The sequence below is a fragment of the Cydia strobilella genome, chromosome 23 (genome assembly GCF_947568885.1).
Source record: "Cydia strobilella chromosome 23, ilCydStro3.1, whole genome shotgun sequence".
Lineage (NCBI taxonomy): Eukaryota > Metazoa > Arthropoda > Insecta > Lepidoptera > Tortricidae > Cydia > Cydia strobilella.
Genome location: NC_086063.1, coordinates 1472981 through 1500715, shown reverse-complemented (window position 1 = coordinate 1500715; position 27735 = coordinate 1472981). Strand labels below are relative to the sequence as shown.

Here is a 27735-nt window from a genome sequence, read left to right as displayed (position 1 = left end):
TTCGATCAGATTTGTTACAAAATGATCTCTTAATTTTTCTTTAAATACCTCTAAAGCACTGAAAATACGCTCGGAATAAAACTCCATCCATCAAACGTTATCAATACATTTTCACCTTTTTCATCTAAAGAACAAAATACGAAAATCTTAACAAATTGCTGGGCTATGCTCTCCCATTGTCATTTACTCCGAAAAGAAACTGTACAACAATTTCTGTACCATAAATCATTATTGGACAAAACTGTCTGGTAAGCAGTTTTCGGCGGGGGTTTGAGAAGTTGTTTTTTTCGTATCTTTTAGGGATTGAATTACGGGGGATGCGTAGTCTAATTTATTATTTAATATATTGTTATTGGTTTTTATTGGTTAACTGTGCGGAAATTGAATTCTTTGCCAAGAATTGGCAATCTGAGTTGAAAGTTTGGAAGGCGGACATTGTTAATTTAGAAGCCAAGTTACAATGCGAGTTACTCGCATGCCAGTGGAAGTACTTGTTAGATTTGATTGGGGCTACGTTTGTGTAATATTTAAGTTTGTTCAAATTATACTTAAGAATGATATATTATGTAGATAGTACCTAAAGTATTATAGATAGAACAATTTAAAACATGTATTTTTTTTATTTAAATACTAATGGTGTTACCTTTTTGATGACTTCGTATACACGGAGGATGACGAAACGGAGGCTAGTTTTCTAGTAAATAATAAAATATAGGTAATTGATAAGCTAATATTCTAAAATAATATTTAGTACACTTTTATGTACCAAAAAATATCATAAAATACTTATGTCTTTCAATATCCGAAAATTAATAATTTTAACCATTTTTGATGTCTAGAAATTTAAAATATGTAACAGAAAACTAACACAGAAAAAGCCACTAGCTTGTCAAGTTTTAAATCACGACTCCGACTTCCGGCCGCCATCTTTAAAGTCACGGAAACCAAACATTACCCAAACGACTTACATTTAATTTTTTTAAGGACCCGTGGGTTCAGGATAGCACACTCTTTCTGAGCGCAAGCGTGAGCGAGATAGCCGCGTGCCTGGGATCATGTTTTTGTAAGTTTTACCAAAAACAATCGATGACTTCGATCAAACATAAAAGTGCGCATTTTTAGAAGAAATTTTCATATTATTAGCTTTTGTGCAAAATTTGTTACAAATTATTAAGGTGCGTTTAAACCTATGTTCGTGATATTTGTCTTTCGAGCGAAAATCCAGAAAACAGGTTTCGAATCGATGAAGTTACTACAGAAAGGCCTCAAGATTGGGAATTTAATTTTTGGCAACCGTAATGTGATCTGAAATAAGATAAATAAAAATAAATTAAAGATTTTATAAAAAAAAAATGTTTTTTGTTGTGTTTGTTGTTTAAAGTGTTTTTTTTTATGTTACCACAAGGTTAATGTGTTTTGGAATCTAATGTTCTGAAATAAAGATTTTTTTTTCACTACGATTTTTCTAAAACTGCTGGCTGAACCAACTGCACCTTAAGCGCAATGCAAACGGATCAGTATGTGTAATATTTCCATACAAAGTTACTCGTATTACTGTTGAGGTTACTTATTCGTGTTACGTTAAACCTTAGTTGTTAGGTCGCATGTGTTAAATTATACATCCGTTCTTATTATTATAAAATTGACTTTACGTAGATTATTTAGAAATAGTTCTATGTAAGTACTTTCAATTAGAAGAGTTGACGTAGTTGTGTAAAAAATGTGGACACGATTTTAGAGATGTCTAGTGACATCTTGAACTTTGAAAACTTTAGTGTATATAATACAATTATTTCGGGTCATCCCTTATCACTCCGAAATTCCGAAATAACACCCACGCGTTCGATAAAGTACAAAGGCAAAAATATCCAAATTGACAACCGGACCGGCGGTTGACGTTCCCTGGCCGCGTCAAAGCCGGCCTGGCACCTTTGTGCGGCGGCAGGGGTGCGGAACTGTTGCGGGCAATATCCTGTTACTTGTGCCTCGTTTACATTTACTAACGGAAAAGTGAGTAGATTTGATTTAGCTTTTGTGGAAGCTGTGCTCTATAATTTCTGAACACACATCTTTTGTCAACTATAGAGTATAGGTCCAGATAATTATTTAAACATCTTGCCCGCTTTTATGTATTCTGATATGACTGCACTAAATAATAGGTAAGTAGGTGAGAAGTAAGAACTAGACCAATCCAAGCAAACTGAGCGAACCAAAAACTGAAAGGCATTCATAAAATATGAAACGAAATGAAACGTTGATGAAACTTTGGAGTGTGTATAGTATGAATTTTCTCAAATTATTTTTACGCCTAAGACCCTAATCTGTTAAACAAAAGCCATTGTTTCTTTTAAGCGAGCGGTCAGCTTCTTTTTAACGCGTGTCAAAGCAACAATGTCGTTTAAAAAACTGCTATATAGTATTGGTTTTAAGGTTCAAATCTATCTAATAATATGAGCGCTCGCCTTCATTGAGGTGGTCGATCGTCCTACAATACCAAAACATGTTAGATGTACATAGACTTGAACCATAAAACCACTACGATACAGTTGCTTTTTAAAGGACATTGTTGGTTTAAATAAATAAATAAATACATTTTATGGGACATTCTTACACAGATTGACTGAGTCCCACGGTAAGCCCAAGGAGGCTTGTGTTATGGGTACTCAGACAACGATACATATAATATATAAAAACTTAAATACATAGAAAACACCCATGACTCAGGAACAAATATCTGTGCTCATCACACAAATAAATGCCCTTACCGGGATTCTAACCCAGGACCATCGGCTTCACAGGCAGGGTCACTACTTACTAGGCCAGACCGGTCACAGGTGGACAGGTGGTTTGACGCGTGGCTTATACGGGAGCTAACCGCTCGCGCATTTTTTTCAGTGTGATTAGCAACTATTCAAGTTGACTTGCAACTTACCTCAACTAAACAATCCCCGTAATAAATAACCAGAATATGCCAGACATTTTACATTTCAACCACTTTTCGTTTGAGCTCGTGACAATATTTAGTGCATTTTAGAAGTAAATTTTCCTTCAAATAGCACTTTGTGAACGATGAGTTTTTAATTGAAAATAAAGATGTTTTTTTATGAAGCGGAAACGTTTGCGGGCGTTACTCCAAATTTTATATAACTTGAGACTCCGGTGCCTGCTAAGATCAATTCTTACAGGTAGATGTCTATACACCACCCTTAAGGCGTTGAGGGAAGGGATGGAAAGATACGCACACATCTGGTAGGCCTCCGTAGCTCAGTTGGCAGAAGCGATTGGACCGGTGTTCCAATGGTCGCAGGTTCGAGTTCTGCCGATGTCAATTTTTTTTTCCTTTAATTAAAAAAATTGAAATAATGATGTTACAGTCTAGGAATTTAATTTCAGTACTATTTTGTCGGCGCATATGAGTGATATGGTAGTAACGTTCGCTATCATCGAAGTCTCGGTAGCTCAGTTGGCAGAGCGATGGGCTAGTGATCCAGAATCCTAAGTTCGAGTTTCGCCCAGGACAGTGTATTTCCAATTTTCATTTCAGCTTTCAGCTTCATATAAACTTCAAATTGTAATTGAACCGATACTCAACCTGAAAATAAATAAAACCTTACAAAATATATGAGACTGAAAATATTTTAATAAATTGTTCCAGGAAGCTAATAAAAAGATTTACAAAAAATATTCGTTTCCATTTAAAATCAAATTAAAAACCAACTCCGCGAACTACGTTTTCGAAAAAACCTTTTCCCTGAAGCCCGGTTTCCAAATCAAATAAAGTAATACAGGCAGGTAATTTTTCACGGCCTCAATTAGTATTAATTGGCGTAATCCGACATTTTTCCTCTAATATTAAATTTATGCCTCTTTATCTATTAAATGATGATTTATAGTCGTTAAGTTAATTAAAAACGATCCAAATTATTAATTCTTTTAAAACGTAGAGGAATTCTGTTTTTGTAGTTTTGATATTGATATGATACGAACATCACGCCACGACTCACGATTCACAACGCGTGCAACCCTACACTAGCGTCTTTTGAGCGTTGGTGCCTAGTCAACGCTATGTAAAATAGCGTCACTGCGCCGTTGCGCCAACGTTGCGTCGAGCCGAGCAACTACATAGAGTTGACTAAACGCCGACGTTGGCCAGACGCTATATATGTGGTATTTTCTATAAAAAGGGACCTTATTGTCTTACGCTTACGCCATTATAAACGATGCTCCGATATAAATACAATGCCGCGCGACGCTGTGCGGCGTAAGCGCCATCGACAATAAGGTTTTTCATAGAAAATGCCCCATATAGTCTAGGGTGGCGTAGCTCTAAGAGAAAGGCTCCAATGGTACGTTGCGTCGCGTTGTTTCGCCGCAAGCGTCGTCGCAGCGTCAACGCTGCTTCGTTTTACATATATTTTTATGACATGCTACTATGCTTAAATGCGTTGCAACGACGCGACACAACACAACCCAACGGATCAGTGAACCCTGTGATACATTCGCGGTAAAATTCACCAATCAGCGCGAGCGTATAATGTAAATGTCAGAACTTAAGGGGCTACCTGAGGTTTTCATCGATTTTTGACAAGTTTTGAATCGTATCTCCTACTTTTGCACTACATATAGAATTATAAGACAAGCGGCTATCGGTTCTTCAATCTTTTATCTCCATTTTTGTCTACCGGATTGTGAAAAAAATGAATACTTATTTATTTATGATTGTTTTAAACGTTGTCTAAAAAAACACTTTTTTCGTATCTCGATTGCTGTGAAAGATCTTACTTATACGAAATCTACATAATTGGGTTCGTCTTAGACGTCCCTAAAAATTTGTATAAGGTTTTAATTTTAAACTAATTAACACAAAAGTTATGGCCAGAAAACCAATTTTTTGGCCTAAAATTGTTCAACTTTGATGCCAAATATTTCGAAAACAATGAACTTTGAAGTAAATATGGGATACTATATTGCTAAAATCCGTTGCTGTTAATATGATAAGCTACAACAAACATTAGAAAACTAAGGGATTCAAATCGAAGGTCATTGGGGCATGGGATCCCCTTAACATTTTTTAAAATAGGAATACCGCTTTTGGGTATTCATTAAAACATAAAGCCACAGTGATTAAAAAGGGTACGGTCACTTTAGAATTTAGCGTTTGTAAAATAATGTAATGAGCTTAAATTAATATTCAATATTAAATTCACTTTATACACGAAATGGAAACTTAAGTAACCATTACAGAATTCTTTCATATTTTAACACACCATTTTAATCCGATCAATGAGAGCTATATTCAGGATCGTATCAAAATAAGATTAAAATCGTAACAAAGTTAAATCATAATCTGGCTCCTGGGCTATAACCGCGAGAATCGAAGTTTCGAAAATTGCGGGATTTTTTCTCTGTAACTCTTATTACGTCTTCATTGGAGTAAAAGACAAAGATCGACGATTCGACGATCGAGAGATTCGACGATAATGAAGTGCATTTTTAAAAACTATTTTTTTGGCAGAAACATGAAGATGCCACCGCACCCGCAGTAATGCATCTGCAGTTAACATTTGAACGTTAACTTTAGCCGCTCCGACATTTCAAAATACTCTCTCGCCCTTTTAAATACTTTTTTCCCTATAAAACACTTACCCCCCTTTTTGTCCCCAGCACCCCCCACCTCAGTGGAGATCACGAACCACCCCAACCCCAAACTGGAAGTCAAGGAGGGGGAGGACGTGGTGCTGGAGTGCCAGGCGAAGAACGCCAAGCCTGCCGCTAGGATCGTGTGGTATCGGGGCAATGTGGAGCTTAAAGGAGATAAAGGTAAGTTTTTTTACCCAGTGGCGTAACTAGGGGGGGCAGAGGGGGCAAGTGCCCCGGGCGCCATCCAAGGGGGGGCGCCAAAATGGGCAAAAGGCAGCAGCAGGGGCACTTGTCAGTCGTCAGGGGGCGCAAATTTGGTGACTGCCCCGTGCGCCATATCCTCTAGCTACGCCCCTGTTTTTACCCAAATGGTTCATAAACAGGGCTCGAACTTTTAGTGCTGATGAAGTAAAAATGACGACGGTGACAATGACAAGCTACGTAAAATAAGTTTACCGTTTAACCTCACGGTGACAAATTAAGTAAAAAAAGTTTTACGTAACTTGTCACCGTCAGGTACAATATCCATACTATAATATTATAAATGCGAAAGTCTGTCTGTCTGTGTGTTCCCTCTTCACGCTTAAACCGCTGAATCGATTTAGATGAAATTTGGCATAGAGATAGGTTGAGTCCCTGAGAAGGACATAGGATAGTTTTTATCCCGAAAATCATCCCTTAAGAAAGTAAAAAGCGGGGTGGAATTGAGATAATTAACGAAGTGCCTGCTAATTTGTGTGCATAATATGCTCAAGTTTAGATTGCTATGAGAATTTTTCCAGGCGCTATACTTACTTTAACTGCTGTTACTAAGTCCGCGCAGACGAAGTCGCGGGCAAAAGCTAGTATTGAATAAAACGAGACAACTGGGAATCGTTGGAACCCTGCGGGCGCTGCCATTGCCACTCCGTCACAGATCGCAAAAGCCTTTTGTTGTTCTAAGGCAAGAATAGCAATGAGCACAGGGTCTCAATCATGAATATACATACTATTCGCTTGCTACGTTTTACGCAAACCTTGAATGCCCATGCCCATTGGAGGCAAGACAAAACTACACTATCAATAATTATATTTAGTCGTAATCAGAGGAATAAAATAGGTAGCTAAATGACATTATATTTTTGGAATAGCGAGCAGAAGACACAGAAACAATAAATATCATCGCTATTTTTTTGTATCATGATACGATGGTATATTGTAGTCAATTGGAATTTTTAATCTTATTACTATTTAAAAAATCTAATATCGGAAAAACGGCTTAAACGAATAGTTTGACGAATAACTCGTTATATTTCTTACTATATTGAAATGGAAACAAAACTAGCTATTAATCCTAGTCGCAGTTATTGGAAAAAAACCGGCCATTTTATATCTCAATTTGAATTTTTCGAACGTTTTAACGGCTTGCGTTGTAGAAACGGGAATGTTTAAATTTTTCCATTATAAATTGCCAATATTGCGGAAAAAAATGTTTTTCGACTACAATATTATCTTTTGTTGTCGTAGAATTAAATATTCTCTATATCTGAAAATTATAAAATTTCTATACGATGTATATGTTTAAGGGTAGCGATATTAAATGGGTTAAAATATAAAACAGCTTTTAAAGGAAAATCACAAAAAAAAATACTGAACTCATATCAGAAAATCAACATGATTATGAGTCGTTTTACTTGTCTTTAGAAAAAACTAAATTTTTTGGATTCCTCTTCATTGTCGTATTTTTCGAATCACATACCAAAACACATCAATAAAACTACACAACAATCCAGATTCTTTTCAAAAACTAACCCACATCGCTACCGCGAACCGAAATTAAAAAAACAAAATCAATGCGAATAGCGTTTCGTATCGCGATCCAATATGGCCGTGTCACTGTCACTCAATGTTATTGGCGTCAGGCCGTGAACTAAACAGGCACTGGATGTGACAGGTCAGGTCTATTTTGTGTGGAAACCCTGCGTAGGATTTTAATGTGTGACAACCCTAGTTCGGATTAAAGCTATATAGTTTGTCAAGGGACTGTCTCATTTCGGGCGTAGACGGAGAGAGTCATACTGTCTTTGACTTGCACTGGTGCTGGCGCCCAGAAGAAGGGGATGAGTGTATAGGTAGTTTTTATGTTCTTATTTACTGACAAGTTTTGCTTGACCAACTATATCTACAGACATTAAGCGTGCCAGACACGTGTCGTGCAATATTTTTTATACGTAAATATTCGCACTTAAACTATCGTGAGACATATTTCAAAATATTTATCAGTACGGTATTTACTCACTATTATTTTTAGTCGCTTTTGGCGACATGTTTCGGATTCTTTGGGAATCCATCCTCAGGCACGAGTGTCCGCGGCGGTTGTACGTCGTGCACTGCCCGCGCCGCCCGCCTCATCGCTCGTTGCGCACGCGGGGCATGGGGCGGGGGGCGCGGGGCAGTCCGCAGATGGAGTCGTCAAGTGAAGGTCTGGTAGGGCGGCTGTATCGAACCTCGTGCCTGAGGATGGATTCCCAAAGCATCCGAAACATGTCGCCAAAAGCGACTAAAAATAATAGTGAGTAAAAACCGTACTGATAAATATACGTAAATATTCTTGACGTAATTTCGAAAAAGCTTATCTTACGATATATTCCTTACTATTATTTTCAAACGTGACTATTAAAAATTGGTAATCTTATGTTAATCAGATGGAAAATGTCATATACCTCTCGCATTCAGTTTTCAATTGTTAATATTTTTTACTTTAGCACGGCTTGTAAACTGATTTGTTTTGTCTGAATAAATACGTCTACTTAATTATTTTGCCGTGTTTTTGTAAGAAAACATTGTTAAAGTACCTATTTTGAGTTAAAGACGCCATAAAGTTGATTTATAAGAAAACGTTGTTAAAATCGTTTCGGTTGCTGTCGTTACTGACGCTGAAAAAACTTGTATTATAAATACATGTGCCAGAGATTTTTTTTGCTTAACAATGGATCCAAAAATAGACAAATCCAGTGATTCTACGGAATTTCCATCCAATCTCAGCTTTGTTTAATCCTTATTCCAATTAGGCATCTAAATCTATTTTGGTTTTTGTTTTATATCTTCTACTTCAGCATTTCTATTTATCAATTAAAAATCAACTTCATTAAAAGCGCGGCGTGTGGGACGGTTCGTTTTTAGGGTTCCGTACCAAAAAGGTACAAAAGGAACCGTTATGGTGCGACTGTCCGTCCGTCTGTCTAGCACATGTCACTACTTAAGATATTGATTTGAAATTTGGAATAGTCATGAATAACGCTGTGTTATTTTTTATTTTATTTTATTATTTTTTATTTTATTTTATTATTTTTTATTTTATTTTATTATTTTTTATTTTATTTTATTATTTTTTATTTTATTTAATATTTTTTATTTTATTTTATTATTTTTTATTTTATTTATTAAATATGAAAAATGCCCCACTAGGTCAAGTTAGTGTAGTAGTCTCGACTCAGCATGGAGAGCCTGCCTGGGTTAGCGCTGGTCTTATAAGCTGAAACACCAAATCTCGTAAAATCAGTTCGCCAATCATCGAATTTAAATATACTATAGTAAAACAAATTCAAAGATATTACATTAAATTAAGCATATAATTGCCACTTAAAATTATAATTATAAGTTATACGATTTCGTCATAAACTCGAGTTTCCTTACAATTGAAGGCCCTCAAAGTTTGTTTTAAGAATATAAATTGAAATAACTTTATGGAATTATCCGGCAAATAAAACTTTAATAAGGTTTCTCAATAATTGATTAAGTTAATGGAAAACAAGTAATTAATATTAAGGGTGTCGTGTTTCGGACAAACTGCCGAATCCGACACAAGACCAGACGATTCAACGGAGCCACGCCGTTCTATCGCCAAAATAGTGTTTAGTCTTTAATTTTATGCAATTTATATGTATGTTAGTCTAAGGTATATGTAATATGGGCCTTGTTGCCTGACTTGAATTTAAAACGAGAAACGAGGTAGAAACGGGAGTTGGAAGGGGCAGACTTTGGCGGACTTTCTCCGATCAGATCGGGGAAATCTTGAAGAAAGGCCAGGTCAAGAGCACCCTAAACCGGGTAGCGTGTATGAGGAATGTTATGAAAGTGAAGGAAGCGAAAGAGGTATGTCAGTAAGTGGAAATCCGTGGTCTCTGCCTACCCCTCCGGGAAATAGGCGTAATTATATGTATGTATGTATGTATGTTAAATTTAAAAATAAATAAATAAGCAGGAAGTTGATTTTACCTTTATCTTTTCTTGTGAATTATATCAAAGACGGTAAAAACTAACTGAAATACAAAAAAAGTCGCAAACAACTGATGTAAAGCTGACACCGTAGTGTATGGATCAGCGACAGGGACAGCGTTAGCGACATTTTACACCCTGTAGCATACACTGAGTTGACAGGTTAAACACAGGATACTACTTATAATTAATAAATACTAAGAGTTTTGAATCATTCACGGAATATCGGGAGCTCAAAAACAATACAAAAGGTAATCACGGTCTATGGACGGTCTATGGACGGTCTATGGACGGTCTATGGACCGTGATTACCTTTTGTATTGTTTTTGAGCTGACACGGAACATATACCGTACCGGATAATAAATAAATTATACCTATGGTATGGTGTATACGAAACGGCCCAATTCGAACAATGCTTATAAGATGTCACAGCGATACGATACCTATCAATACGTCAGTGTCAAAAATGACATTTCCTCAGCCAAAAACGTCAATTTTGACACTGACAAATCGGAATTGTATCGCTGTGTCATCTTATAACCATTGTTCGAATTGGGCCGTATTGTAGTGTGTGTACTATGCCTCACCACCACATGTACGTAGCTGTAGTATATAATAGCATGTACGCGTTATTTTAACAGAATATATTCGTATTTAGACACCAACAGTTGTATCATTGACGCCACACCTTACAGTATGTAAGAAAGAAAGAAAGAAAGAAAAGACATTTATTGTAAAGACCTTCTACAAACAGCGCCACCTCAGTTACAAAAAAGAACTTACTCACTAAACACTTAAAGCTAGGTACAATGGTAGTTATAGAAAAAGGAGTAAGGTAAGGGTTATGTCTATATCTACGATGCTTAACGCTGCGGCTTACGTAAGCGAACAACTCGCGAACGCGAAACGAAGCGGCGCGGCGCAACGGGCCCACGGCGTTCGTGTTCGCACGTAGCCACGTAGGACACTTCTATAGGTATCAAAGGATCGATTCACCCCGCGTCGCTTCGCTTCGCGTTCGCCTGTTGTTCGCCAACGTAGTACGCTGCGTTAGTTATTTTTGACATCGTGCCTCTTGCGTCTCACGCTACGCCCATGATTATAAATTACGAAATGTGCCGCTTGGAACTCAAAATCAGCACTCGCAACAAACACTTTGCTATGTATGTTTTTCATACGCATATTACTTAATAATTTAAATAGCTCTCCATTACGCGTTGCGTAAAAATTATACGCTTTTAAAAATATGTTTTAACATGTCACTCACGCCAAATAAAAAAAAATGGCTGCCATATCCAGCGAGCGCGTTTCCACAGTAGCTAGTGAGGCGACTAAGTTATATCGACAGGCAATATATTATGCCTCCGAAATCTGTTATGTTGGTGTAATGGAATTTCAAAACTATCGGTATGATCGGCACTGTTTTCCACCTGAGACGAATTGTTTTAAGGATTCAGTGAAAATAAAAACAATGTGAGTGTAACACTCACTTATACATTTGTTTTGACGATATTACGATACAAGTTAGGGAACAAATGAAATTATAAAATTGAATTATATGTCTTTAGAAAAAAAAATATTCGAGTATAAATTGTAAACCGATATAGATGCCATATACTGAAGAAACAGTGACTAAGCCACTTTTATATAAAACATCTATTCCAGTTCAAAATTACAATTATTCAAATTTTGTCAATATCTGTACCAATCGGCTTTTAATTGTAGTGGTTGCTTATTCAAGTTTATTTTCAAGTTATTTAATAAAGATATTAAAGATGTCAATTTACTTTTAACCATACACTATTAGGATATCATTAAACATCATTAGAATTGTTCAAATCAAATTAACATAATTATTATAAACTGAAATAAATGTTATACTAAAAAAAAAGTAAACAAGCCGTCCACTAAAAATACTACTACATGCTACATAGAAAAACACAAATCAAAATATTTATTAAATAATTTTATTTAATCCCAGTTGTATAATTAAGTCCCAGTCCCAGACTGATAACCTTCAAGTTTCTCCTTAACTTGAAACTTTATTTAAAGCCATTTCTAACTTTATTAGCACCACTAACTGTCCAATCTTAAAAGCAGACGTGTTCAGACTAGCGATTGCGGTAACTATAAGTTTTTTCACATCAATTCAATGAAAACTTTCCAACACTGGATCCACGTTTGAACCTTTGAACTTAAGGCTGCATTATAAGATGCGAGTTACTTGACCGTGAATAGTCACTTATTTACTACTAGTAGCTTACTTGGTACACGGACCATTGCACGTTGATTTTATAGATTCTCGTATTACCTGCCTCGTGTATCGTGAAACAAGAAAAACAAAGCTTGTCGGATATTTACTGTACTTTTTGAAATATCATAAATAAATAAAATTTTCTATGGAGTTTTAGGCCAGAGGAAGGACGTAGGATAGTTTTTATCAATCATCATCATTCCACGCAGACGAAGTCACGGGTAGAAGCCAGTATTTCATAATACGAAGGGCTCAAATATCTTTCTGACAATTAGAGTTTGTATATAAGTCATCTTTCTGACATTTGGTCAACCGAACTCACTTTGTACTAAACACAAGTAAACACACATCACGCTTTCAATATGTTTATTTACACTAAAACCGCTAACAACTCATTTTGTGACATCTATACACCATCAAATCTTTTTTTATTAATATCAAATATTTACATGATAATCATACTTGTATTTATTTCACGCCCAATCAAATTGTGACTTGGCACCTAATAGACAGAGTAAACTCGCCCAATACCTCGTAATAGCGCAGTGTGCAAGTTCGTTAAAATTAAGACCCCAACTAATACCAACCTGTGGCTCAGGTGATTGCGGCCCGCAATCGAATTGAAAACTTAGAAATAAAAGCTGGGAACTTTCTTCTTTCAAGATTAGTGTCGGCGACACAGATAATTGTTGCTACAAAGACTGGAGATTGAAATAAAAAAATACTGATCTTTGTTTAGGTTTTTCTTTACTTTCTTTTAATAACGACCTTTTTCTATTTAACACTTTGAGATTGAATAATCTGACAGGCTTAACAAAAGACTTAAGTAGGTGCTTTTAGGGCAAATTATTAGTTTTTCTTGATATATTTATCTAGAAACTGAAATAAATGTCATATACGAAGGAAAAAATGACCAAATCCTCCAGTGTCCAGAGCTGGAAACGAACCAGCGTACCCCGTTTACCGGACAAGTGCCTGAACCGCTCGGCTATCCGGCCACGGTGGCATGGGTCGAAATTTCCAAGTATATATAGTAGTGTGTCTACTTGAAAAACCACAAATTAAAATATTTTCATAGAAAATAATTTAATTTGTTCTTAGAATATTTATCTAGATTAAATAATCACAAAATCTTGAGCAAACTTGGATAATAAGTGAAAACTCATCCATCAAATGGAACTAAGTATTGCTATCAGTTGTACCATTACCGCGAGTCCTAAGACACTGTTTATCAAAAAATCTTTAGCTAGTTTGGTCGCATTAAACAAAAATCTGTTAGTCTTGTTAATGTTTTTACCTGCTTACCATCACTTCTTTAAAACAAATGAAAGCCACTCACTGAGACTATTATTTTTTCAATCATTATTAAGTCGCAATATCATAGAAAACAGGCTCATCGCTAACGCTGTGTAGCGAACAAAGCGATACGATGGCGAAGCGCAAGCGATTGTCACCTTGGGTAGGCCGCCTGTTTTCTTGGTATGAATTTCCTAGCTAGTGAGGAATACACCACCCTATTAAAACGAATTCAATTTCTGGCGCAAAAAAATCCTTCTCTCAAACCACTTAAAATATCGATACACTCATCGACACTCGCATATCACTAACGAGCATCAAACACGCCAATTGTAACGCTAATTGAAATCGAAAACTTGCGTAATTAGTAGGCAGAGCTGACACCAACGCATAGGCCAATCGACTTGCCAATTACCTTGCTTGTAATTATCGTACTTACTGTGTACGTACTTGTATATCCATTTTGAGTTTGTAAAAAGTTTGGTAAGTAGAGTAAATTTTCATCTAGCCTTATTGACAAGGCCGGCAAGGGCATAATGATTGCTTAATAATTAAAAACAAAAAAACCGGCCTTTCTGATTGAAAGCGTGTCCCCTCACTTTTTTGAGAAACTATTACTATTTTTAAAGTCTAGAAAGTTTCCCACGGGTGGACAAAGGTCTACCCCTAGACTTTTCGAGACGTTTCGAACAAATCATATCCGTAACAAATCCAGCTCAAATTCATAACCTGTTATTATAATCTAAATACGCCTCTACGTGAAAAATTTGGTTTAAAGTTGTTTAGTTTTATTTCACACCTGGACATTACTTTATAAACAAGGCCGTTGCGGGTATGATACTTGCTTTCTGTACTGGCTAATTATGACAACCAATTTAATATGTAATTCCACACTAAACTTATTACAAAACTCTAAAATTTGTTACTAGGTATTATTTGTTGTTAGGTATGTCACTAACCTTAATTAACTTGAAGTTTTGTTGTACTTATTAACACTATATGGATCAACATGATTCGAAATAAAAAATTGAATTGAATTAAAACTGAATTGAATTATGACGACCGGGCTGGCCTAGTGGATTGACGACCGGTCTGGCCTAGTGGGTAGTGACCCTGCCTGCGAAGCCGATGGTCCTGGGTTCGAATCCCGGTAAGGGCATTTATTTGTGTGAGGAGCACAGATATTTGTTCCTGAGTCATTGGTGTTTTCTATGTATTTAAGTATTTATATATTATATATATCGTTGTCTGAGTACCCATAACACAAGCTTCCTTGGGCTTACCGTGGGACTTAGTCAATCTGTGTAAGAATGTCCTATAATAATGTTTATTTATTAAAACTACAAATTAGCCCACCCAAATTCACCAAGCAAGATAACGAATGTAATTCTATAGTTCCTTGCATTTTTACATTAAAATTATGATATAAACGGGACTTATATGATAACAATTACATTTTAATGATGTCGCTGATATAGTGATGTGTTACGTTCCACTAGACTTATATTGACCTGGATATAGACCATGATTACCTTTTGTATTATTTGTGAGCTCCCGATATAATTCATCTGCATGTAACTGCGTCGAAATATCGGGAGCTCACAAATAATACAAAAGGTAATTAATCACGATCTATATCCCGGTCAATATAAGTCTAGTGAAACTAACTGTGAATCATTCAAAACTCTGATGTGTTACGTTGTCTCTATAAATATATGAAATTAATTTGATATGTTTTAGTCCTTAGAAATATACAAAAAGGTCAGAAAGTCATGTATTACATCAGTGCTGTTCAGAAATAGCATAAATTATGTTTTCAAAATATATATTTCCACAGAAATGGAAACGTTGCGTGACTTCAGGGAAAAATTATTTGTTATTACGGAGCTGGGATCATTTCCTACCTCTTTGGAGGGTTTTTAACAAAACTCTAGTACCTGGGTACCGTATAAATCAGCAAAAACGGCAAATGTTTTCTATGAGGTTTTATTCTGTAACACTTCTTACCTTTATTTCATAGAATTAGACATTTCAAACAAGATAAATACTTATAACATTTAAAACTCGCGTTTTGAACACATATTAAAATAAAATAAAAAATAAATAAAAAAATAAAAGATTAAATCACATTTAAAATCGGGTCTATCGCGAATTTATTTTGTTTACCGACGTTTCGACACAGGTTTCACTGGTCGTGGTCGCGGCAAAATGTCAAAACAGAGATTTGTGTGACTACCCGACGAAAAGTTTAGGGGAGACATCACATTTTCAAACCACCCACTACACATAAATGTTGATTATTGTCAATAGTCCGACACACAACACTCACAACATCTTATCATTTGTGATCTAAATAAAACCGGCCAAGTGCGAGTCGGACTTGCGCACGAAGGGTTCCGTACCATTTCCGTACCGGAAAAAAACAGCAAAAAAACCAGGTTTCTTGTATGGGAGCCCCATTTAAATATTTATATTATTCTGTTTTTAGTATTTGTTATTATAGCGGCAACAGAAATACATCATCTGTGAAAATTTCAACTGTCTAGTTATCACGGTTCATGAGATACAGCCTGGTGACATACAGACAGACGGACAGTGGAGTCTTAGTAGTAGGGTCCCGTTTTTACCCTTTGGGTACGGAACCCTAAAAAGCGCTACAAAATTGCACTTTAATTTCAAAAGACGCTGACAGTTTCATGACACAAAAATAATAATGTTAATAATAATAATGCATGCTGTGATTGCCTGTAAGTGGGGGATCAATAAAAAATGTGCCCTTTTTGTAAGTTAATACTAGTATGTAAAGTGTATCTTCTGTTGGTGATCCTAATAAACAAATAAACAAATAAACAAATAAACAAATAATCAAATAAACAAATAAACAAATAAACAAATAAACAAATAAACAAATAAACAAATAAACAAATAAACAAATAAACAAATAAACAAATAAACAAATAAACAAATAAACAAATAAACAAATAAACAAATAAACAAATAAACAAATAAACAAATAAACAAATAAACAAATAAACAAATAAACAAATAAACAAATAAACACATGTTTTGTATACCTGGCCTTGCCATGTGATACACCAATAAGTAAAGGCCTGCGGCTCCTTCATTTATTTAACATTTCTGCCTACCCTCCAACTCGTTAGCCGTTGCGAATCATTTTCTGCCTCTTGCGTGCTGAAGGGCCCTTGGGTTTAGGGTCCGTGAAGCTGGAGCCTGACCTTTGTTTCTGAATTTTACAGTATGATACTCTGTAGAAACTTTCTTATCTTAGGCAAACATTTTATTAGTTTGTCTTTAATTATCATATTTTTGTAGAAATATAAATTTTTCAATGTCTATCTTTTATAGCAAAAGGAGCTTTTTACATTAGAATATTTTTGGAGCAAAAAATAAATCAGACAAAGAATATCTTAAGGGTCTGCGGCAAGCACGGTTCTCCATACAAACTTAGTTCCGCTTTCATTTTAAAATGACTTGCTAGATTGCTCTGAAACGTTGTACTTACAATAGGATAAGATAATGATTTAATGTTAGTATGTCTCACAACAGTTTAAATTCAAGGATAAGGTAGATGTAGTAGATGTAGTGTAGGGCCGCCCGGCCGGAAGCAGGCGGGCTGTCGATCACATGTCGTGTTCATTCAGCCCGATTCCCTGTAGTTGGAGCTGCAGGTTACTGTCCCGGCGGCATTCCCACACCATTCTCCTCAAATCTTCTTGTTTTCCTGCAGAACAGAAGGACATCTTTAAGTTCGATATCCTTTAGTTCGTTTTCTTCTAGTATGTCTCTACCGAATGTATTATAACGCGGTGCCGCGTACATAGTACATTCTGCTAGTAAGTGTAAGCTAGAGGATAAGGTATATCTATGTCTATAAATTAGTTTATGTGCATTTAGATACCAAAGTTAAAAAAATACAGCGAATTTCAATTTTTCATACAAAACTTGTTTTTGCTCTATTTCATTTGTTTTATAAACTATACTATACAAACTAATTTCAGACCTAGATATACCTCATGTCATTGTATGTGCAAAGTTTTATTAGAATCCAACACGTAATTTTAAAATGAGAGCGTAACTACGTTTGTATGGGAAAGTGCAATTCGGCCGAGCTTACCGGGGACTCTTAAAACGCTGACCTAAACAAATGTTACACTTCAAATAAATGTGAAATAAGACTGACAAAGATTATATAAATACTATCAGTTAAAATAAAATACTAGACCGTTGTAGCCGCCGTGCAGGTCTCGAAGACAAATAAAAAGACTTCGATTTGAAGTAAACGTGTAATTATAGGTGCTGGTTGCTTTACAAGGTACAGTTGACGTAAACGGTTAAAAGTGTAGAAGTGGTGGTAATATAATGGAGGCTGATGCGAAAGTGATTAAGCTAATTTTGAATGGATAAAAGTAGTCAAAATTTAGGTGCCTCTAGATAAGATAAGATAAGATAATCGTTTATTTGATAAATACACGAGTTACATATAGGATGTAAATATGTACAAATTCAGTTCTTTACATGTCTGGCCGGAATTTCAGCATTCAAATATTTATCACAAAAATAATTACAAATATTAAATAAGAAGTACAAAAAAATGTTGAAAAGATGTCAATGTGTGTCAATGTCAAACTACTAAACTAAATTATCTGAAAATTATTAATTTTAAATAGTTATATTTAATTATTAATGTCATAAAACAATTTTCCAACAGTAAACTGTACAGTTCTTCCCATGTCTGGCTTCAGCATTCTATTAAGCACAAAAATAAAAATAAATTACAGGTAAAAGAAGCATGACAGAATAATGTAAAATAAAGAAAACGAATCAAATGTTAATATGTATCAATGTCAAATTTGGTACTTAGCTAAATTATATATCTAAAAGTTATTAATTTTAAAATGTTGTATTATATCATTTATGTTATAAAAACAATGTTCGAGTAATATACTGTACAGTTTTTTTCGAAAAGCCTTTCCTTCTAGTGTTCTTATACCAACAGGAATAGAATTATACAACTTTATAGCCATACAGTAGCAGTTATTTTGGAACAGCTTTAGCCTTTGATGCATCGGTATCTCTAGATCGTATTTGTGCCGTTTATCGTTGCCCTTTTTTTTAAACAAATTTATATTATTTTTAACAAATTTGCACATTTCGAACACGTACAAGGATGGTAAAGGCAGTATTTTTTTTCGTTTAAATAATGGCTTGCAGCTATCTAGGTAGTGGGCCTCGCACATTGATCTCACACATTTTTTTTGGGCTTTAAAAGCTCTATCGGCCTCGGTAGAGTTACCCCATATTATTAAGCCGTATCGGATTTCGTATCTAATTGGCCACGATACAGGTTATGTGGAGCGCTCCTATTGGTGCATTTAAATAAGCCTCCGCATAGTAAGCGAGCCCGACGGCTGCGTTTTGCTACTGAATTATACAAATAAAAGGTTGCGTTCGCAACAACCGTAAGTTATTATACAAATCGAACTCTGAAAAATGTTTGTCTGCAAAGCCAAATGGAAAATGCACATGAATCATCAAATAAAAGCCCCTATAACGATCGAGTAGGAGCCCACATGTAACTTACAAAATGTATAGTCGATATCAAATATATCGGGGCGACCAAGGTGCTCACAAATATCTGAACACGCCTCTATTGTCAAGGCGTTAGAGTGCGTGTTCAGATATTTTTGAGCACCACGGCCGCTCCGATATATCTGATGGCGACTGTACGAAAAGTTTAAAGTTTGAAATATGACGACCAATTTTCAATCCGAATGATAGAGTTTGACTGTTTGCCAAAATGTATTTTAAAAGTTTTTAAAGAAACGATGAATTTATTTAGTGTACCTAAATAACATTTAAGTTTGATGGATATATTTACTTTTGTGTGATCAAATTTGTCATAATGATACCATTATACAATCATGTCATGCTTTTTTAGGGTTCCGTACCCAAAGGGTAAAAACGGGACCCTATTACTAAGACTCCGCTGTTCGTCTGTCTGTCTGTCCGTCTGTCTGTCTGTCTGTCACCAGGCTGTATCTCATGAACCGTGATATCTAGACAGTTGAAATTTTTACAGACGATATTTCTGTTGCTGCTATAACATCAAATACTAAAAAGTGGGTGAGCGAGTCCGACTCGCACTTGGCCGGTTTTTAATGAAAGCTTGAACAAATTACACTGGTTACTATAATAAACATATTAATAACGGTGTTTAATATATGTCTGTGTCTCACGGAGGTTTTGTTATTAAAATTACACTGGTTACTGGTTAGTAAACATCAGAAAAAAATATACTTTAAGTGTATACCTACAATTCTACTAAAAATACTTCTGATTTTGATTTTTAAAACTATATCTAAAAGAAATAGAAAAAATCTTAAAAGGAAAACACTTAAAAAATACTTCAACCTAAATTTAATATAAATTAACAGTGTCAATCAAATAAAGAAATAGTGACAGCCTACTTAGCAAAAGAAAAAGATAAAAGATAAATGTTTATCTTAAAAACTACTACAACGACTAAATTTCTCCAAAGCCTCTAAATTTAATGCATTTGGCATTAAATTCACTCCAAAACGGAACCTTTGGATGGTAAAATGAAATACATTTTTTTCGAGTCAAAATTTTAACTCATCTCTAGAACGTGGATATTTTTTATCATAAATTTAATATTATGAGATTTATATTATGTTGGCTAGAGGAGCCTCGATTTAATGATACTTGAACTAAAGCTGTTTTTTCTCATTTTAACTTTAGCTAGACAACTTTGTAACAAAATGTTAGTAGTTTTTTACATTTTTCATAACCTAAATAATGTATCACGGAATATTCCAAGTTGTAACTATCTTTATTTGAAATTTTTATTTATTTTATTTATTTACTAGAGATAAATCACAAATTTTACATGGTAATTAATAAAAAGTATTGTTAAACCAGAATGGTTTGTCTCGATACTCTATTCCGCAGTACTTACATAATCAAATATACAATACAATACTTAGGTACACATCCAGTTCGTAAACAACACAATAATTGCAAAGAATCACAAGTGAGCGCATCTCATCACACCGGCAACTCAAGCTTATTTTGATGGTACTTTAAACTATTAACAATGTAACTTCTTTATACTTGACTTTCCTGTACCGAAGTAGCTGTAACGTAAAATGTGTGTAACATTATTTGGAACTTAGCGCATTTATTTAAAATAAAGAGTGACAGTCTACTTAGCAAAATTAAAATTGTAAAAATAAAAGGTGACCCTCGCGCGGGCGGCTTTCTCGCGCAAAGATTAGCCATAGCAATCCAGCGCAGGAATACCGCCTGCGTGATGGGCACCTTGCCTAGGGGGCAAAATTTAGAAGGTCCTTTTATGTAAATATTTTTAAAAACTGTAATGGATGTCATATATTAAAGAAAAAGTGACGAAGCTCTCCAGTGGTGAAGGCCGGATTCGAACCGGCGTCTTTAGCTATCGCGGCTAACGCCATGAACCCCTAGGCCACCCCGCCACGGCGGTGCCCGTCCGAAATATTTTTACTTTAGTATTATCATTTAATTTAGTTTGTAATTTGTTTATTGTTTAAGTATCTTTTAGTTTTTATATTCTTACTGTAATTTGTTTTGGTTAAATAAATGTCTTTCTCTTTATTTAATTATAAACGTAAATGTGTATTTGGGTAATGCCGAAAGAAAAAAAATCCAAAAATAAGTGGCGGATAATTCCGAAAAGGGACTCTTATTGCAACTGTAAGTATATGATTGATTTTCAGAATGATTCGATTTCTGAAATTAATAAACTATTAATATAAACATCCCAGAACTCGGCATGCTAAATTCCCAATAGAATAACATCGTGCTATAATTTCTATTAACAATCTTAATAAAAAAAATAACCCGTCGAACCTCGTTTTACAATCATTTTACACTTCAAGCTTCCAAAAAACAATGTTCAATGCACCACAGTCGCCATATTGAAAACGGGGACAAATAACCGGCAATGGTCCCCACGGCCGGTATTCCAATTTCGTTTAGGACCGGTATGCGAGGACATTCGGGATTGTTCTTTGGCCGTTATTACATTTGCTTGAAAATGCTTCAGAGTGAAACTAGATCCGTGTACGTCAGATGGATTCCATAACGTTGAATTTTGGGCGACTATTTTGCCTGTATCGTCATCAGTTCTGTCAGATACGGAACGTACATTGATATCAAAATGATGTAATTTAGTTTTCGTGCATTTCGCTAGTACTTATTACATATTGGCTGTACGTGTTGGCGCGAGCGTAACTAAATGACATGATGTCATTATTTGGAACTTAGCAGATTTATATAAATTAACAGTGTCAATCAAATAAAGAAAGAGTGACAGTCTACTTAGCAAAATAAAAATTGTAAAAATAAAAGGTGACCCTAGCGCGGGCGGCTTTCTCGCGCAAAGATTAGCCATAGCAATCCAGCGCGGGAATGCATTTCGCTAGTACTTATTACATACTAGCTTTTGCCCGCGACTTCTTCTGCGTGGACTTAGTAACCGCAGCTAGAGTAAGAATAGCGCCTGGAAAATATCTCATAGCAATCTAAATTTGAGCATATTATGCACACAAATTAGCAGGCACTTCGTTAATTATCTCAATTCCACCCCGCTTTTTACTTTCTTAAAGGATGATTTTCGGGATAAAAACTATCCTATGTCCTTCTCAGGGACTCAACCTATCTCTATGCCAAATTTCATCTCAATCGGTTCAGCGGTTTACGCGTGAAGAGGGAATACACAGATAGAAAGACAGACAGACAGACTTTCGCATTTATAATATTATAGTATGGATTGGCTGTACGTTTTGGCGCGAGAGTAACTAAATGACATCATTAATTTAGATCATTCTGATATAAGTGTAAGTTCGAATTGGCCTCCTTTTGATATTCAAACCGGGGTATGAAATTTATATTCTTCCTAAATCACTGGCTAAACTTTTTTTACGAAAAGGAAGGTTTAAATTTCGATGTTCGTTATTCGCGGTATGGCGTCATAATTTTGTTGTAGTGGAGACTGTATAAAGGAGCCAAATCTCTATGTATGAAAAGTGTCCATCAAAAAACAGTAATTAGGCGGCGCCACCATACACCGAAATTCTACCAAAAACAACCTACGTAATTTGGTCGGGTTATTTGTTGCCTTATATGGTTCATGTTATACTCATGTCCCAGAGCCTAACTAGCGCCACCGGAGAGATTAGGAACTATTATTTAAAGCTTAACGCGGTCACTTTTACAACAATTCTGCCATAAGAGATTGCGATCCTTTCTATACCATCCATAGTATCACTGAACAGATATGACGTCACTGTTTCTGTTTTAGCGTTCGAAATTTAAACTGTCACTTTTGAACCGCAATTTTTTTGTTCAGTAAAAGGTAATATTTTTAAGTTATAACATACTGGTGGACTATTTTTGGCAAAGTTATTTAAAATGAAAGTTAAAATATAATTACTGCAGTTTCACTACTGAAATAGACAATTTAAAAGTACGTTTTTTTTATGAAATAGGAGGCAAACGAGCAGACGGATCACCTGATGGTAAGCGATTACCGCCGCCCATGGACACCCGCAACACCAGAGGGGTTGAAAGTGCGTTGCCGGCCTTTAAGATGGGAGTACGCTCTTTTCTTGAAGGTTTGAAGGTCATATCGGTCCGGAAATACCGCAGGCGACAGTTCATTCCACAGTTTAGCTGTGCGAGGCAGGAAGTTTCTAGAGAAACGCACAGTTGAGGACTGCCAACCATCTAAGTGGTGAGGATGGTAATGTTGTCGCGTAGGGCGATGGCGAAAAGAAGCGGCAGGGATTAATCCGAACAATTCCTCGGAGCACTCCCCGTTATACACGCGATAGAAGATGCAGAGCGAGGCCACATCTCTACGCAGCGCCAAGGAGTCAAGCCGTTCCGAAATACGCTGGCAGTCGACAAATTCGAGTCGCTCTTCGTTGGATGCGGTCCAGAGGGAGAAGCTGGTATTGGGGTGCCCTGCCCATAGATGAGAACAGTATTCCATGTGTGGGCGAACCTGCCGAACGTTAAATGTTATTTATTTCAAAAGGGTATTTTTTCTTATATTGAAAAAATATAAAACACTAATTTATTAAAAAAAACAATACGAAACCTTTGTATAAATGACCAATTATTCAGTTTGTGCATACAAATAAAAAAATAAAATTCGTAAAGCTTTTTTTAAACGTCTTGTGTGAAAAAAAAAGTGCTCCACTATATTAATAAATATATATATATATATACTTACTTTATATATATGCTTTTTGAAAACGGATATATATATATATATATATTCGTTTTCAAAAAGCAATGTTCCATGCAGCTCAAAAAAATTTCGAGTAGCTTACTCCGAAACCATTTGGCCAAACTGTGACGAAGTATTATTGAAATTTGTCAATCATGTGTTACTAGTTTCCAAGTTTTCGCCGCGTAGATACTTGTTGAAGCAACTTATGTCTGTTAAATTTACAATATTGATTTATTGTGATAGGTCGTTTCTTGGCATGGGGCCAAAATACTCTACCCGCCACTACTGAGCGAAGGTATCCGTATCCCTAATATACTACAGTGGAACCTCGATAAGGCGAAATTCTTAACACGAAATAAAATGCTATTTATTCCCCCCTCGAAGCCCAAAACCTCCATAAATCGAAATATATAACCTCACTAGCTTTTGCCCGCGACTTCGTCTGCGTGGAGTTAGTAATTTGGGTAGCCTTCTTTTATCCAATCTGCTTTTTATCGGTTCCCCATACAAACTTCCACTTCTTTTAATTTGGTTTGATTTGATTAAATTTGAGGAAATTTTAATATATTACAAATTAAGAACTGTAATAGATGTCATATATTAAAGAAAAAGTGAAGAAGCCCTCCAGTGGTGAAGTCTGGATTCGAACCGGCGTCTTTAGCTATCGCGGCTAACGCCATGAACCCCTAGGCCACCCCGCCACGGCGGTGCCCGTCCGAATTTCTCGACTATATGCCATCTTTGTAAGACTAGGCGTCTTTGAACATTTATTACAAATTACCTAAACTGTCTGTGTGTGTGGATTTATGTGTGCGTATGTCTAATTTTTGTGTGTTGTTAAGTACATATTAAAATTAATTGAGCTATATCTATTGTTTATCATAATTAACCAAAGATGGACAATGATTTACCCCAATTATGAATAAGGAATGAAAATTCCCGATAAAAAAGCTTGAAACCCCCCAAACTTCTATGCATTTGACATTTTGAAAGACCTCCATTTACACTAGCGCCCCTAGCGGCGAAATTAAAGGCGGTAGCCCTCATTAGCTTAGACGTCCATTCTTCTTGTTTAACGCCATCTATCGGTAGTTTTACTAACTCCCTTATTCCCCACTTTACCCCGTTCAAACTGAACTTATTATTATTAATGGTTATAGTTTGACAGGGCCCCGATAGTTGCGAGGTGGGTAGGTAATTAAAAAACTTTCTCACTGAATTACCTGTTTCGAAAATTTTCGCTCGAAATAGGATATTGAGTAAGATTTATATCAATTGGAAGCTTAACAACATGGCAATAGCGGTAAAATTCATATGTAAAATTAAGGTGACCTTCGCATGTCAGCTGCAGCTGCTTTACTGTTGCTATATTACTGCTTTGCGCCCGCTGTATCTGTCAATTTTCTCGATAAAAGGAGTGAAGGATTAAACGTCATAATCCGGGGATTATGCCGGGGCAAGCTCGGCCGAATTGCACCTTCCCATACAAACGTAGTTCTGCTATCATTTTAAAACTACGTGTTGGATTGTAATAAAACTTTCCACATACATGAGGTATATCTAGGTCTGAAATTAGTTGATAGCTCCAGTTTATAAAACAAACGAAATAGAACAAAAACAAGTTTTGTATGAAAAACTTAAATTCTCCTTATTTTTTTAACGATGGTATCTGAAGCTACATAAACTAAACAGACATAGTTATACCTTATCCTATTATAAGTACAAAGTTTCAGAGCAATATAGCTAGTCGTTTTAAAACGAGAGCGGAACTACGTTTGTATGGAAAACCGAAGCTACGCTTGCCGGAGACCCTTAACTCATTTTATCAAAAAGTTTACATCCGAATGTTACTTTTAAAGTGCCGGAATGAGACATATTAGGTACATACAGTACCGGCCAATTCACCTCCATGTTTTTACGGTACTTATACCTTTATTTATATATTTGTGAGTGACTTCCACCTCACTGCTTTAGGTAGTCTAGTAGCATAGAGTAACTTATACTAGAGCGGTACTGTCATAGTAAATTTTGTAACCCCAGTAAATTCACTGCCATCTGTCGACACACTTTAAAACTAAAAATGAAGATTTATAAAAATACGATAGAATGTATTTAAATATAGATAAATGATTTTTTTTATTTGCATTAATTATTTTTATGATTTTGACCCATGTTCTTTCACTGATATGCGTTAAAATTGTTAAATAACAAACGAAACCGTCAACGCCATCTATACGACTGTAGGCCAAAACTAGTAGCGCCCTCTGAACGAGAATCAAATTTTCTTGATTTTCGAGGCACGTTTTTTCCTTAGACTGTATCCATCTATTACGGAGTTATATCTATCTTTGCTAGTAGTATTCCTTCGTACGGGCGATGAGAAAAATTGGTCCCATGTAATGGTTTTTTCATAGTTTTTTTTAAATGTATTGTTAACTTCATTGTTTTGCTAGAGGTTTTTTAGTAATATGCTGAGTATCCTGTAATTCACAATATTTCATTGCAGTATTTATCATATATTTTGTATAAAATGACTAGTAAAATATGCAATCTACAAACTAACCTATATTGTTTACTCTATACAAGTTCATACAAAAACACTCAAAGGTGATATATTATTGGTCGGTACTGTATATACCTAAATCTAGACTGATAAACACACGATCCTCTTTTCCATCGCGCAATCGGGTAGATACCACTAAGTAACAACAACGAATATTATCATAATAATATTAAAACGCACATGCAACTCCATCACATGCATGCATGTAACTCCTCTGGAGTTGCAGGCGTACATAGGCTACGGAGACTGCTTAACATCAGGCAGGCCGTATGCTTGTTTGCCACCGACGTAGTATAAAAAAAAAACTTTAACATAGGTATTATAAAATCAAAATATTGCTCTAGGTATAGCTTTTATCCCTTCTACTAGTTAGTTTATAGACAAATCTTTTAGTAACATTTTTATACCTATATATAATTAAAGAGTAACAAATTTCGCGAAATTCTTTTTACTCTTGGATCTCAGGCAGAAATATTATTTTGTAAAGAAATACTCCATTCGACCGAAGTTGTTACAATCTCAATTTTTTTTCTTAAATACCTCAGTTTAATACCTACCTCTGAAGTATTTTTGGATACGTTTGAAGTAAACATAAGCACGCCACGCGTAAAGAGAATCTTACCAACAATAAAACCTAGATGGATCGATTTTTCACCCTCGTCAGCCTGGTTTGAACATTAAATCGAATCACTTCACAATTTAATACGCTACCGCGAAAACTCAGGCAAAATAAATTATTTTAATAATGTACCGTACTTAATTTGATCGAATTGTCCTTTTCATACGTCCGGATATTGTAAATTTCATCGTAATCTCTAGAGCCGTTTTTGAGAAATTACCAAAAAATATGCAAATGTATTTGAAAAAATATGATGGATTGTTTTCCGCTAATGTTAAAGGTATTTATTTGTGTTTTATTATGTTTTACCTACCTGTATTTCATAGGCTTATTAAAATAGCAAATATAAAATGTGATAAAACTTTTTTTATACCACGTCGGTGGCAATCAAGCATACGGCCCGCCTGATGGTAAGCAGTTACCGTAGCCTATGGACGCCTGCAACCCTAGATATTATATGCGCGTTGCCGACCCTTTAAAAACCTGTAAAGTTACTTACTAAATACAGTATATTACAGTATATTAAATATAGTATAATACAGTATATTACTTACTAAATACAGTATTATATTACAGTATATTACCAGAGATTACATGCGCGTTGCCGACCCTTTTAAAACCTGTAAAGTTACTTACTAAATACAGTATATTACAGTATATTAAATATAGTATAATACAGTAAATTACTTACTAAATACAGTATTATATTACAGTATATTACCAGAGATTACATGCGCGTTGCCGACCCTTTAAAAACCTGTAAAGTTACTTACTAAATACAGTATATTAC

The 27735-nt window shown here is 35.4% G+C and overlaps 1 protein-coding gene across 2 annotated transcripts in view; it reads left to right on the top strand.

Annotated features, from left to right (window-relative positions):
- LOC134751772 (nephrin-like) overlaps positions 1–27735 on the top strand; it is a 267799-nt gene that overhangs the window by 116537 nt on the left and 123527 nt on the right. For both annotated transcript variants that reach the window (XM_063687242.1, XM_063687241.1), the window contains exon 2: positions 5665–5820. In XM_063687242.1, the coding sequence (XP_063543312.1) occupies positions 5665–5820 (156 nt within the window). The remainder of the gene's footprint in view (positions 1–5664; positions 5821–27735) is intronic.